Source organism: Halyomorpha halys, unplaced genomic scaffold (genome assembly GCF_000696795.3).
Source record: "Halyomorpha halys isolate HHAL.00 unplaced genomic scaffold, Hhal_1.1 Scaffold498.1, whole genome shotgun sequence".
Lineage (NCBI taxonomy): Eukaryota > Metazoa > Arthropoda > Insecta > Hemiptera > Pentatomidae > Halyomorpha > Halyomorpha halys.
The window spans coordinates 218672-234317 of record NW_027113382.1 but is presented as its reverse complement, the minus strand read 5'-3'; the positions used below and the strand labels follow the sequence as shown (position 1 = coordinate 234317).

General features: G+C 29.5%; 2 protein-coding genes across 4 annotated transcripts in view; one reads left to right on the top strand and one right to left on the bottom strand.

The window, feature by feature from the left end:
• Positions 1-15646, top strand: part of timeout (circadian regulator timeout) — a gene marked incomplete in the record, with an annotated part of 53585 nt that overhangs the window by 12369 nt on the left and 25570 nt on the right. The window contains 9 exon segments of the mRNA XM_067050922.1: positions 459-576; positions 794-940; positions 1012-1124; positions 1207-1339; positions 2485-2639; positions 2724-2851; positions 3666-3807; positions 5980-6060; positions 7683-7786. Coding sequence (XP_066907023.1) covers positions 459-576; positions 794-940; positions 1012-1124; positions 1207-1339; positions 2485-2639; positions 2724-2851; positions 3666-3807; positions 5980-6060; positions 7683-7786 — 1121 coding nt within the window.
• LOC106683597 (pleckstrin homology domain-containing family G member 5) overlaps positions 11940-15646 on the bottom strand; it is an 84831-nt gene continuing 81124 nt past the window's right edge. For 2 of the 3 annotated variants that reach the window (XM_014425162.2, XM_014425161.2), the window contains exon 2: positions 11940-15506. In XM_014425162.2, the coding sequence (XP_014280648.1) occupies positions 13202-15445 (2244 nt within the window). In that variant the 5' untranslated portion in view covers positions 15446-15506 and the 3' untranslated portion in view covers positions 11940-13201. The remainder of the gene's footprint in view (positions 15507-15646) is intronic. The other variant, XM_014425167.2, reaches the window with a different exon arrangement.

The window sequence follows — 15646 nt, the reverse complement described above, 5'->3', positions numbered from 1 at the left end:
TAAATAAAATATGACATATATGCATGCCACCTTTCCTCTGGATGATCCCTATCCTCATCATGTGATGGTGAGTGATTCCCAGGGAGTCAAGAATTATATTTTATGCCATCTTTGCTACGTCCTGAATATCAACCCATGAAGCTCCTAGTAGTTATAGTTCCGTGAGCTCTGAACCAGAGGTCTCGCACATTGAAATCTCTTTCTCCAAAGCCTTCATGGAACTTTTCCTTAAGGAAAGGGATACATTTATCGTATTTTTATTAAAAATGCACAAGAGAAAAAGAAAAAAAAAGTCATAAAACCCAAGTCACTCCGGAACCTAGCCTTGGATTATTGTACATTGATTTTTTATTGTTGTAAATACTCTTACGATTTATTTTTTGTTATGTATTAAGTAAAAAATTCTAATCATCCAGGTTTATGGTCCACTACATTGTATAGTGTACGTATTGTTGTAGGCATTCAAATTTTGGAGGAACTTTTGTCATAAAAAACATGAAGTCCACAAGCGATAAAGATGTTATCTATCACAAACCCCTAAGTAAGGTGGATAGCTTTACTTTGGATGCAGGAAAGGTAGTTATAACGATTTATTTAATTGATGTACTTTATTCAATGTTGATGTAAAAAATAATAATTCTTATTATATTAATTAAATGATGTGATATATCCAATGATTTTGGATAAGAAAACCTCCAATTAATTCCATAAGTTTATGAATGACTCAATTATGTATATTTATAACCTGTTGATTCCATACTTCTTTTTTTATATATTTTTTGATTTTTTTCAGAAACCAAAAAAAATTCCAAAAAATCGTTTACCTTTGAAATGTGAAACTTCTGAGAGAAGATCAGCTCTAAGCGTCCGTTTAATTTTAAAGCAGTTTTGTGTTGAAATATTAAATGCCGCTTATAATCCATTAATGAGACACGTCAAGGTAAAAATATAATTATTCAACAATATTTTCTTTTTATTTATTATTATTTAATAAATATCATTATTTTGCAGGACTGCTTAGTCAGAGGAAAGAGTCAAAATAATGATGAATCGTATTACTTTACCGCATTAAAATTTTTTATGGAATTTAATCGTAAATATAAGTTTCAAGTAAAATTGGTGAGGTAAAAATCCTTATTTTAAAAGGTTTATGTATTTCTCCTTTTAATGAAATGTTTATACTGATTATGATTTTATTTATTACAGTGAAACGATGTCTGTTGAGACTTTTTATTTCGTTCAGAAATATTTAGAAACTTGGCATGAGATGATGGTTACTGATAAAAAGAAGCTACCGTTATGGTCTACTAGGATGCATATAGCTTTGAAAGCTTATAAGGTAAGGATAATTTTAATGTATTATATACTTAAATGTTATACCAAAAGATCTCAATATAACAACATGAATCTTTTGTGATAATTACTTTCCAAAACACTTTTTATAATATAACTCCAATATTTATGTTTTTTTATATATTTAGAAAAATATAAATAAATCTGTATCATTACAACCCATGGAGGGACAGGAGTTCAGTACTTTGTAAGGAATTACTGTTACTAGACCAACGGTCATGCAAGGAGGTGATATGGTCAGACTATGAGTTATATTAATAAAATGTTTGTTTGTTTCCTAAAAATTAATTTCAATTTCAATTACAGATAATTTAAAAACAAGTGTGTAAGTATATTTATTGTTAAAATTGTATAAAATAAACCCTAAAAGAAGGAGGGTTCCAAAATTTTTTTTTTAAAGTATTGATCATTGATGATTTTCACATTTTATTTTTGTTAGAAGAAAAGACGATATTTCTGATTGTAATTTTAATTCACGCAGTTTTCTAATTTCAGGCACTTTTTAAATATTGCTCGATTAAACCATCTTCAGTCTTTTCTTCTTGTTTTAAGCAAATATTTTTGAAGTGATATAGGACCATCATTCCTGGGCGTTTATGGGGCGGGTCTGGCCAGGAAGGATGAGATCTCTTGTGAGATAGTGACATGTCATACATCGACCAAACCACTCGCTATAATTGTCTGTTTTGTACTTCAGATAAGTAAGGCTACCACTGAGGGTGGGAGTGTAGGGTTTCACTCTTTCCAATTTCAGTATATAATATGAGTTATATGTTTTTAAATTATTTTTTTGTGGGTAATATAGTTAGTACAGATCAAAATTTTAGGATTAAAAGGAAAGGCATTATTTGACTGCTCACTTGAGCTTCTGGATCCATCTTAACATTACAGTGAGCTCTATCGTTGTGTTAGACCTCTTAGTATTTTAGTCAGAGATGGGCAAAAATTAGCTATAGTTGAAACTTAAAGCCAACATTGCCAGGGTTACGATATTTATTTATCAATGGTTCATTCATAAATAAGGGTTGTAACCATGACGATCTTATCATAAGATAGTCTTCTTAATCCAAACAAATGCAGGCTTATGTCTGAAAAAAGAACTGTTTGAACTTATTTCTTTCTTTTTTCCAGGAACTGCTACAAAACTTGATCGCAATGGATGGTAGTTCCGAAGAAGCAGTTAGAGAATCTTCAAAAGTTATAAAAAGTAATGTTTTTTATGTAGTAGAGTACAGAGAGATGCTATTGACTCTGATAAACACTTACAAGAAAACAAAATACTCTCAGTAAGTCACTTAATATTTTATTTATTTGTATTTATTTATTGGTTTTGTTTTATTAATTCTTTTCTACCTTTTGTTTTTTTTTAGCCAATATTTAATTGATTTGTTGGAAACAATCCACATTTTCTTAAAGCTTCTCAGCAACTTCTGCCAAAATAAGAAAATTATTGTTCAAAAACATTTAACCAGCAGAAAGAAAAAATCTAAGAAAAACAGTAAGATTTTTTTTTTTTTTTACTTAAAGGCTATATCTATGATGATGGTTACACCCATGGCAGCAACTTTCATAGCCACTACTATTGTGTAAATCATGAAATTCATTGAATATGAATTTTGTATAGAAAATTTTGTCGGAACAACTAGAAAGTTATTTTCGCAAATATAATGAAAAATATTACTCCCACAAAGATAAATGTCATAAATTACTTCATAACAAATTGAATGAGTAAAGACATTTATTTGAGTACTAATAGAAATCTCTATGTCTCATCGTTCCTGAGATATATATTTCCCACTATGATTTCACTAACTACTGATTATTCAGTACATTTTAATGAAATGTTGCTTTTAAAAACAATTAATTAAAACTATATTGTGAAAAATTGAACATATATAGCTCTGTTACAGTTCATATTTTATTAAATTTACTCTACTTTAAATGCTGTTTTATTAGGTTTTCAAATGTTGTTGATAGTTTTAATGATATGGAGCTCGGAATGAAAAATTACTTTTTTTAGGATTTTGAAATAGCTGCCATTTTTTATTCCCCCTATCTATACTTGGCAATTTCATCAATTTTGACTATTAATTATACATAGTTTCCATTTAAGTAACAAAAAATGGGGTGAAATAACTGACTTTTTTCTCCTCTTAGGATCTTGTTCTATGAGGTCGAATTTATTGTAACTGTATAAACAAGCAGTGTGATAGTAGTGTCATGACAGAAAACTGTCAATGTGTAACTGGGCCTTTCGGGGTTTTATAATTATTTTTGGTATTAAACACTCCAAATGTTTTATTTATTTTCAGAAAAACAAAAAAAGCCGGTACCTGAGAACGATGCATTATGGCCGCTCATGGAATCCAAATTGGAAAAAGTTTTCACATCTCCGATTACCAAAGAAGTTATTCCATTCGATGCAACTTCAGATAAAGACATAGAGGAACAGAAGTGTGTATGATTTGTTTTTTACATTGTTTGTCTTCAGCTATGTTAATTATTATTAAACTGATGAGTTTATATACTGAGTTTTTATATTGATATAATTTAATTAAAACTAAAATATGTACTGATTATTAATAGTTGACTGTAGATTGATAGGAGGAGAAGATGGTCAGGAGTGCGGTCAGTAAAAATACCCGAATAAATAAAACTTATTTATTTGTGTCGACATTTTAACCTAAATTTCAAGGCTGAAAAAAACAAAACAAACTTACATCATTGATTCAGAGAAAAGTAAAAATTTAAAAAAAAGTATGACAAACAAACTTGGAAATATACATAACAATAAATGAAGTAGATAGTAGGTTTTGTATTTATTTATTCAATACCAGATTTTTATTTATTACCAGATCGGATGGTGGGACTTACATGTTTGATTTAACAGTTACATTTTTTTTTTAACAGTTGGTTTTGGGGGGTGGGGGATAAAGTCTTGTACAAAGGACACCCCTAACTATATACAATGTTATAATTTAAAAAAATTATGATAAAAATATTAATTCTTAGTAACAGAGAAAAGTAAAGATTTTTTTTTTTTTTTTTCGGCCAAGACTCCCATTGGAGTCCTATACTGCCTACCCATGGTTGGGGGTAAAAGTTCTTCATTTTGTGGAACCACCACTCAATGAAAAAAGTCAATGTCCCAGGCTGGATTCGAACCGGCACCGCCAATAGACATCAAATTGGTAAGACTGTGTCTTAACCACTGAGCTATGGGCGGCCCCAAAAGTAAAGTTAATAACAAAAATAATGACATTCGTACACCTAACAAAACAAACAATTTCCCTCTAATGTGGAAAAAAAAAACAACAACATAGATATATTGTCTTAATACTAACGTAAAATAAAATATAATATTGGAAAAGTAACATTATATGATATGTATGAAATATATATATGTAAGTTACAGCCTTAGTCAGCTGACTGAGGAGATCAGCTGATTGCATGTATATAAAGAGATGTACCGAACCCAATAAAGTGAGTATGTTACAGCAGTTCACATTGGCTTTCTTAACTTATTTATTATAATGAAAACAATTTAAATCAACATAATTTTATTTCACACATTTCACTATGTTTATGTAAATTGTTTTCATTATTTTTACACTTTACTAACATATTTTATAATGTTAATTCAATTACACATTTACATTTTCTTCCACACATTTTCTTTTTATAATTTATATTGTATAATTCTTACCTCTACAATATTATATTTTATCTTCTACTAGTATCAACTACTATCTACTTAATTTATTGTTATGTATATTTCCAAGTTTGTTTGTTATTATTTGGACATTTCTTTGAATTAAGGTTGTTATCTTATTTTGTTCTTTCAGCCCTGATGAAGGCCTGAAATTTAGGTCTAAACATTGGCATAAATAAATAAGTTTTATTCATTTCTGTATCTTTACCTAAACCGGAAACCTCCTGACCCTGACCACACTTGCTCCTCCCCAACCATCTTCTCTGATGTATTTTCTAATTTTTAAAAAAAAATATTTTCTTTGTGTTAAATATTTGTCCATAAATTTTTAGTTTAAATTTTGTTGTTGACTTAAATTTAAATTGCTCTGCTCTATGAATGTTGGGAGCATATGATTGATATCCGAAAACCTTTGATGAGATGAAAAAGAGCCAAAACACCTGCTTAGCTTTAGCTTTTGTCCTTTTGTTTTCCTTAACATAGATAATATTTTTATATCATTTGAAATTTAATAATATAAATATTTAGTGATTTTTTTTTCCTTTCCACTTTTCCTTTATTCTAAAAATATGTAAAATTTACTGATGTTTTGAAATACTCCTCCATCATTAGGGTCCTATAAATTTGAAAAAATATAATAAAAATCTATCGTATAATCATTATTTAAATATTAGTTAAAAATTTGTAAAAATTACTTTATAAACAAAAAATATCCCTGCTCTACATGTCTTAATCCGCATCTTTTATTTCTTCATTTTTTAAAACATCAGATTTTTAAATTATTACAGGAACCAGTAGGTATCTTATATAAGTGTTAGTGTATAAACAGAATTGAAATTCTTAATATTGTTTCTTATTTTAAAATAACTCTTAACTATGATTGTTGATTATTTCTCTTAATTTTGTTTGTTTAGAGTTGATGCAATGAAGCGTATACAAATACTTCTGAAATCAGGTGACTGTGAAGAAGCTGTGGCTCTTATGAAAGCATCAAGGTATTATTGGTTAATATTTATTATTATATTTCATGTTGGTCTGAAAATTTGTGTGGAAAAATCAAAATAATTTTAAAACCTATTCCAAATCTAATCTGTATGACATGAAATTGTAGGCAAGAGATTTCTGCTTTCACTATATATTTGAATACTATAACTGCAAATTTTGATTTATCTTTAGTTATATTTTTATTGTTTATATTTGCCCACGCTCAGGGGATAAGGGGGTGAGTTAAAATAAAAGAGATAATCACAAAAGGGGAAAAAAGAAAAAAAAACAATAAAGAATAAATAGCTCCTTAGGCACCACGTTATTTTTTTCCCTTGGAATTAACGAAAACCTTAAAACGATGGCTCCAATATGCCCACGATATAGCTACCATATTGTGTAAACAATTATCTATACCTGTATTAAGAATTATCGAACAATGACCACTGGCGAATACCTTTACATGTAGAAAAACAGAAAACATAGGGTTGATATCTAACCACCTGTGATAAACGTAATATTAAGTAAACAACAAAAAATATAAGGAAATTAACAAGTTGAAAGCAGTTTATATGTATTAGAAAGAACCAGCAGAGCTATATAAACAAATGTTTAATAATAAAAAAATATATATGTACACTAAATGGAAAGAGGGGAAAAAAAGAATATTTCATCAAACAAAAAAAAACTTTAGTTCAAACCCCACGTAGTCCTCAGGTGTACTCCTGCCAAAACACAGAGTTGTCAGTTATCTCCTTTTCGGCCACCATCTCTCCTTCCCAAGAAGTATGAAGAAAACCTCTGCCAAATCTCCTATCCAGGAAGTGCTGAAGAAAAGTTCTGCCAGCACTGCACTATATCCCCACTTCAAGTGTTAATGACCACCCATTGAAGTAGAACACCATAATTTAGAAAAACAAAACATAAACGATAACATTTTGATTATGGTGGTATTTCAATACAAACAATAAAGACACAGGGCCTGATAAACTATAACCACTTCATATTGAACAATTGTAAAGTGTTCAAAAAAACAAACCATAACCTTCTCAAAACAATACCCTTATCTGTGCAGATATCACTTGTGTTTTATTTTACCATGACAACCGTAACAATATATGAAATATATAGTAAGGGGGAGTATTGCAATTATGAAAAATTTTTCAAGTTTAAGATTTCGACAGAAATACATGTTTTGAGATCCCCTTAATCCAAATACTATAGTATCGCAAAACACTGTAATAAGCCTAGGTCAAGAATTAAAAGCAACATGTTAATTAATTGTAGAAATATATATTAAACAAAGTTTGTTGGTGAACTCATTTTTTTATCATATTTTAAATAAATCCATACTAAAAGTATTTTATATTTTTTTTTCACTTATAAGTGAACAATCTTATAGTTTTAACAAATTAAATCATCACTAAGCATTACTGAGGTTGTACAAAAATAAAACAATTTTTTAAAAAACTTATAACTAAAACTGTTGGATTTTTGTACACCATTTTTCCTAATACTTTCTATATTCCGAACTTTTCAGTAATATGGTATAATTTATCTCTTTTTAGTATTTTTTTCTCTCTTTAATAAGATCTTTTAAGTATTATTTACATTTGTTAATATTTATTTAAAGAGAAGTGTGGCCTGAAAATGACTGCTTTGGACGTAATGATATGTCACAAGAAGAGGAAATAAACTGTTTCAAGGAGGTTTTTCTTGCGGACTTGGATGTTACAGGTATAGTTATAAAGTTTAATAAAAAAAAAAAAAAACTGACAAACATAATGGCATTCACATTTAATTTTAAATTTGAAAATATGATACATAATAACCACAAATATGTACATTTAAAGTATAGAAAAATTCTAAAATTATTTTTCTTATAAATATTATATTTACATATCATTTTTTGGCACTGCTGCTTTTTACTATTTACATTAGTATAATTTAAAATTAAAATAAATAATAATAAATCTAATGAAATATTTTGTTTTTAATTTGTATACTATCCAGATTTTTCTCAATTATCAGACACTTTATATTCCTTAATTTTAGCTTGGAATATTTTTGATTTTTATTTATAAATTTAAACATATACATTTTCATTTAAGTGTTTCACTTATTGTCAGTAAAGTTATAAAGATAGTAAATAAATGTTACATGCATTATATTAAACTTCTACAATTAATGATACACCTAAATGACGAGCCATGAGTGGTTTATGTTAATTGTGATTGTCTTGCCAAGTTGAATCTATATTAAATATTCATAAGATGCAATTCAATATTCAGAAATATTAAGGAGCACTTTAAACTTGAAAACCTTTTATCGTCAATTATCAGTAACATGCTAAAATAATCATTTCTAATCATTCTTTGTAAATAATACTCTTGTTGAAGAAGTTTCATTTTAACAAATCATGAGTATTATTAGACAAGATCAAAGGTTATATATTTTGACATTTTCATTTCCTTGTGTTATTCACAATAGAAATTTAATATTATAATTTGTTTATTATAGTGAAACCTCTCTGCAATAGAGAACCATAAGTCCAACAGATTTGTGTCACACTGAAACATGTGGTTTGTTTTTTTTCTCCGACATCTTTGTCTCAGTTATTAATATATTATTATTATGGCACAATACTGCCTACTAGAACCCGGGCCTCCTTCGCCATTGCCAATTAATCTCCACGATCTCCTGCTCTCTCCTCTCCATCTTGGAACATTCAACTACCTTAGATCCTTCTCCACATTGTCCCGCCATCTGATCCAGAAACATCCTCTTTTTTGTATTCCATCCGGTTTCCTATATAGCATCTTCTTTGGTATCATTGATCAGGCATCCTCTCTACATGTCCCATCTTATTCAAGCTGTGTACTCTATTGCTATGATGTTGGGTTACCAAAACAGTTGCATCAGCTCCTCATTCCTTCTTCAAATCCCATTCTCTGAGACTCCTCCACATATCATTTTCAGTACATTTCTCTCCCAGGAGTTGAGTGTCCGTTCTGCTTTTCTTGTCAAGGCCCGTGTTTCATATTCATAGATAACCACTGGCCTTACAATGGTTTTTAGATGACCACTTTCATTCTTTTAGAGAGAGCTCTAAACTTCAATACTCACTGCAGCGTAACTAGTTCATAGATATCGATGAGACATTCCAACTCAGTGGCAAATAACGCCAGCCTAATTTTCCACTTATTTTTACTATTCATTAGGTACTTTGATAGAACAAAAACGACAGTCATATTGGATTTTTAGAAAAAAATTATGAGCTAGAGGAAAAGTAATTTCTATGAAAATCTCAGAGGTGAGAAAATGAACTGTAAACACTTCATAGAAAATTACATAATTTTATTCAATTTATTTGAACATATTATTTTATTCAAAAGTACCTTTCCATTTCTCTCTTCAATAAATAGGTATAAATTTATCTTTCTGTGATGAATGCTTAGCTATCTGCATTTGTTTGAGTGCAGGAAATTTTTAAAATTATCTTTTAGTAGGTAGGTTCGTTGGAGAGAGGTGTCCATTAACGAGAGGTTTCACTATATATCGAAACTTGTAAACACAAGTACATTAAATCACTGATTTGCCTGGAAATAATTCAATAAATATTTTATAAATAAATTTAATTTGAATGTTCAGAATCCATAAGTGTACTGTTCTTAAACTAAGTCACATATTCAACATATTGCTATATTAAATTATTCAGAAGGTGATATTTTAAGAAGTATAAAATTCAGGAAATTGATAAGAGAACCTTTTGTTCAAATTCATAGTTTTAATTATTTTAATTTCATTATGACCAGAGACTTCAAATTTTCTGAATCAAGCAGAGAAAAATCTAAAATTATTAATAAAAACCAAAACTCTTTGGTATCAAATTTGAAGTTTTAATATGTTTGAATGTTCAACAAAAAAGGTTTTAAAAGCAAAGTTAATTTTAAAAATATGTTTCCTATTGTATAAAACTGCAGTTTCTGATTATGATGTTTTTATCAGTGTTATATTATGATTATGTTGAGTTGTAAAAAAAGTTCTGTCTGGTTTCTAAATAGGTACAATGTTTATCTTTCTGTTTTTGTTTATATTTATTTTCGAATAGTTTATTTGGCTTTAGTTCTGAGTATTAAATCCTGTTTACAGAATAAAATCATTTTGATAAGTCATTCTGTACTCAAAATGGAAATGAAAAAGGTACATTGGAAGCATTATATGGTGTCCGACTTTAATCACGATAACGATACTAATATTGGAACCCCAAAGTTCAGTGCTTTGTATAATGATGCTGTAGAGTTTGAAAAATTTTCCATCAGCAATTTCAGCTTTTCAGATTTATTTCATTCAGGTAGACCTAGGTCCTTGATTGGATATGAATGAAAGCAGGCAAGCAGTTGAGGGAATGTGGGTGCTGAGACAGGCCATGATATTAATAAACCCTACACTTCTAGAACTAAGTGGCTACTTAGCTTAAATATAAATGAACTACTGGGAGTAATCGGATTACTAATGGGAGTACTCAGATGCCATTGCTGACTTAAAAGACATAAAGATTTGTGTAGTAGTCGATAATGAAATTAGTCAGTTATATGTGCTGCTACATGGCTGGCTGTGATTGGTAAAGGCGGCTCAGTTATAGTCTTCTTGGCTCTGATGTAATCCTAGAACATGAGGCTTTCTTTATTGAGTGGCTGTCCACTAGTTGGATTCATTCTTCCTCTTGTACCAGACGTGTGCCAGGTAGACCAAAGTTGTTAGATGACAATTTTTGAAAGAAGCAGCGAAGAGCGATCCGTGGGAATTGGTTAAGAAATTCTCTGGTTCATTTTGTTTGTTTTTATTAATTTTTTTTTTTTAAACAGTTTACGAGAGTATACTAGTAACTATTGCACCATTGTAAATAATAAAGATCAATTTTATAGAACTGATAATAGTTATGTGACTAAAGAATGAAAGAGAAAATAACAAATAATATTTATATAATTGATAAAATAAATAATTGACTTTTACTGAAAAAAAAAACTTGAGAAAAATAATGAAGGAAAAAGATAATAACAATAAAAATAGAAATAAATTAATTTAGGGATTATAGCAGGAAATCTTGTTTCTGCCTGGGCTTCAGTCTTTGAGATGTGGTTAGATTTCCCATGTCGTAAGTTACTGCTTCTTTAATTACTTGAAGCTGGGAGTGGAGTTTTGTGATTTGTTTTTTTGTGAAATCTATCAATTCGATAATCTAGGAAAAATTTACCATGATTTTCAGGAACTTATTTTGGAATGATTGCAAGCTTCGAGGCACTTGAAAAACAATAAGATAAGAATTATGGGTCAATTTTACCTGAAAGTTTTACAGACAGTCCTCTTTTTACAACTCATTAAAACACTGCATATCAAATGTCTAAGTTGTTCAGAGAAATAACCTTGACTATGTTAAGATGTTTTCATAATGGGTTATTTTTTAAATATTTTGATCACTGTTACTGGAAATTATTTGTCTAACTCCGAGATCAAAAAGTTGCCTTATTGGTCAATCTGATTAATTTTAAATGATGTTTGTCCAAGGTCTAAATAATTAAGTTGAGTTATTCTATGACTTGTAGAATCTGGATGAGTTATCATCTTTTGGGTTTACTATATTGACACTTTGACCACGGATTACAACACAGGGTCGTCAAGCAGTAGTGGCTTGGGAGTACGACAATGTATCATCAGGGGAAGTCACTTTTCTAGCTTGCATTTGGAGCAGTGAGAGCTCTAGCACCTCCCTTTTACAATTGTCATGAATGGTATTTAGTTCAGACCTAGCTTTCGCCACATATGATCGTTCTGGTTTCAGCTGCCATTAAGGATTTTTACACTCCTTCAAATCTTTTTTACTATCAAATTTATTTTTTAAAGTATGCAAATGTATTATACACATTGTTTGTTTCACTTGTCTAAATGTTTTATAGAAAATGTGGAGATATACAATAAATTTCTAGAGTCCTTATTCACTAATTCAGTTTTAAAAAAATTCATGTATCAGCTGATTGTATACATAGATTCAGTGGCATAAGCAGGTGACGACAATGTGTTGTCATGGTTAAAAAATCAGATATTTCAACTTTATTTGGCTAAATATAACATTTTATACATTATATAATGGTTATTTAAATTAAAATAAAATAAAATGAGAAATCGTAGTTTTACAGGAGGGCTATTGTGGTCAAAGTGTTAAAAGACAGTTTAAAATTATAGTTATTTGATAATTTGTTGCATATATATCTATCTATGCATGATAGAAATAAAGTTTTTAATGAGGTCAGTACCAACTTAGTTTGATTTCTTCAAACTTCTTTACCTTTATGAAGTATGATATAACTATGAATTAGTTTTTACTACGTACTTTTTTATGTGAGTGTTATTGCTTTGTCCGGTTTTCAGAATTTAATAAATTTCCTACTGTTCTATTTTCATAAGGCTTGGTGAAGCCTATCTCAGACCTAACACTATCATAAAAAAATTTTCTTGGGCTGTGAAAATGAAATATGTGTATTTTATAGTCAGAGACACTAACTGCTACACCTTTTAAAATGAATTTGATTGCATTTTTTACAGCTGACAAAAATTAAAAAATAAAAGCTATCTACAAAAAATATTATAAAAGAGGCAGCAAACCATTTACAGAGATACCATATAAGCCTTTAATACTAAATTCTGCTGAATGGAGTGAAGTGGTTTTCATTTGCTACTATAATTTTGTTTTCGTTTGCTAAATCCTCATAAGACTTACGTATTGGTATTTCTTTTTATCTAAGGCCACTTAATAAGTCATCCAATCACAAAGTTTTATGTTTTATTTTATATCTCTTTCATTTCCATCAACTTAACCTTGTTACAATATTAATTTAACATCTGGCAAGTTGGTGCCGAACAATGTTCATTTTTAATTTTTAAATTATTTTGATTTTTGTTTATTTTGAATACTCTTTATTCCTTATGAAATTGGGGCGGAGTATGTTCCAATTTCTATCACTTTTATAAGCACATAAATAAAACTAGCACATAATAATTAAAAATTTCATTTTGTACATTTATTTGGTTGGTAACAAAGTATTCTTCAAAAAGTTAATTACAGTTTTCTCATTCATTTTGAGAAAGTAGAGGTCACCATAGTTCACTCGATATATTTGAAATTTCTATATCCATTTCAATATTGATTGGATTATTTGTATTTCGTTTAATACGTGAATAATTTAGGAACAGGCATGCTGAAACTACAGCAATCGGTAACAATAAAAGCACAAAAAGACCTGGATGAGATGTTGGTGTTTCTGAAGAATATGCATCGACTATGGCATGACTTCCATTTTTGAACCAAAGTTCATTGGAAATCAGATCGGGGTCCATGACCGCATTATAATTGTCAGTTTTGTTATCATAGTTCTGGTATTCCTTTGTAACCGCCTTATCTTCAGTGGTGGTTGTTGATATTTCCGTTGGTTCTAATTTTTTTGATTTTCCTTTCGTGCTCAATAAAATAGGTTTGATTGTTGTAGTAGTAGTATTCAAACTTTGATCCACAGGGTGATCTTCGCTTATTATGAATATACATCTTTCCTCTTCTTTTAGATGAAACCAAGCGAAAATTTGTTCTATCGAAGAGCAGTTGATCTTGTTTCCTTGAATATTTAATTTGGTTAACCTCGATAAATAAGTTGAAAAATCCCTCTTCATGAATGTGATATTTGAGTTTGAAACATCTAATATCGACAACTGTTCAAAAGTTTTTTGTGCTGCGACGTCTTTCAGAAATATATTAACTAAAACTGAACTATTTTTCATATATAGTTCTTGTAATTGATTGTGGTCTGGAACTGGAAAGCAAAGTGCTTGATTGCATTCAGTTACATTTGATAAATAACTTAGGTCGAGAATTTTCAAGTTTTGAAGATTACTAAAGGAATTAATTGGGAATGTGTTGATGAAATTTCCTGATAAATTTAGTTTTTCCAACCCATACAATTGGGAAAACGAACTATCTTTAAGCTCATAAATCAAATTGAACGACAAATCTAGTTGAACGAGTTGTTGTAAACCAGTGAAGTCGTTATTATTAATGCTTTTAATCTTGTTGTTTTGTAGGAAAAGGTATTTTAAATTATTTGGCAATGTGTGTGGTACTGTTTCGAGGTGATTGTGGTCTAAATTAATTGAAGTTAGCAATTCGAGCCTTCCTAAAGCATCGTCTTCGATATAACTTATCATATTATTTGCAAGATTGAGACTATTCAGAAGCGGATAACTGTCTAAATCACCGCATTCGATTTGAGATATATTGTTAAAACTTAGTACTAAATATCTTACAGAACGTGTTAAACTGGAAGGAATCTTGTTTTGATTTGTTTTCGAAGCATAGACACTTTTCAGGCGGCGTGTGGCAAGGAGTAATCCAAAATCTTGTGAACTTAGCTCTTTGTTTTCAGAAACGACTAAATGAAATAAACCATTTAGATATTGAAAAGTACTTGGTGAGACTGTTTGAATTCTATTCAAAGAAATGTTCAAAACTTGCAACCTGCTTAACCCTGAGAAACATTTTTGTGACAGGCTAGATATTTCATTGTTGTTTAAATCGAGTTGTAATAAATTAGTCAAATTAAAACTGTGATCTTCAAGTTTTGTTAAGAAATTGGATGATAAATTCAATATTTCAAGATTCGGTATTACATTGTATAATTTTGGTTGAATTGTTTTAATTAAGTTGTTGCTCAGTGTTAATTGTCTCAGACTAGGGCTATTTCCTATTGTTAATTTTTCAATCTTGTTTTCACTTGCATCCAAAAACTTAAGGGAAGTTGATGAAAAATTAGTTATACTGCTAATTTGATTATTTCGAACATACAAATGTGATAATTTGTTCAGTTTTGAAACGTTTTCTGACAAATCCTCTATCAGATTATAAGATAAGTCCAGTTGAGTCAGGTTGGAAATCACATCAATGAATTTGTTTATAGAGTTGTGTGAGAGGTTAACAAATTTTATGTTGTGAAATTGACTTAAATTTATATAGGTAATGTTGTTCTCAGAAAGATTCAAGTTCGAAACATTGTAAAATTTTGTTAAATTTAAAGTGAGCAATATTGGACTTCTGAGTGTCAATCTTTGTAGGTTTGTGAAGTTATGTTTTTCGATAAATGATACCAAAACATTGTTGTCAGCTTCTTCACATTCGATTAATATCTCGTTAACATTGGAGTTAGGTGTTGTGATGTCATTGGAGTCAGCTATTATGTAGTTAGAATCAGCTGTTGAGATGTCATAGCACTTTTGGTTGCATAAATTGCAGCTAGGCTGGGCCAAGCGCACCACCAACACAACAAGTAAGTAGGCAACTTTCCAGCAAGTCATTCTCCTCGACCTCTCACATTTCAGCTTTGTGAATTTTTCTTTTGCCGGTTTTCAATATAACCTGTAATTTATGAAATGATATCTATTAATTTTTCAATATTTTAACTAATAATATTAACTATATAACATTATTTGATGTTACTAAAAGAGATTAAACAAAGTTTTTTGCTATTTTAAAGATTAGGGGCAAATAAAAAAAAA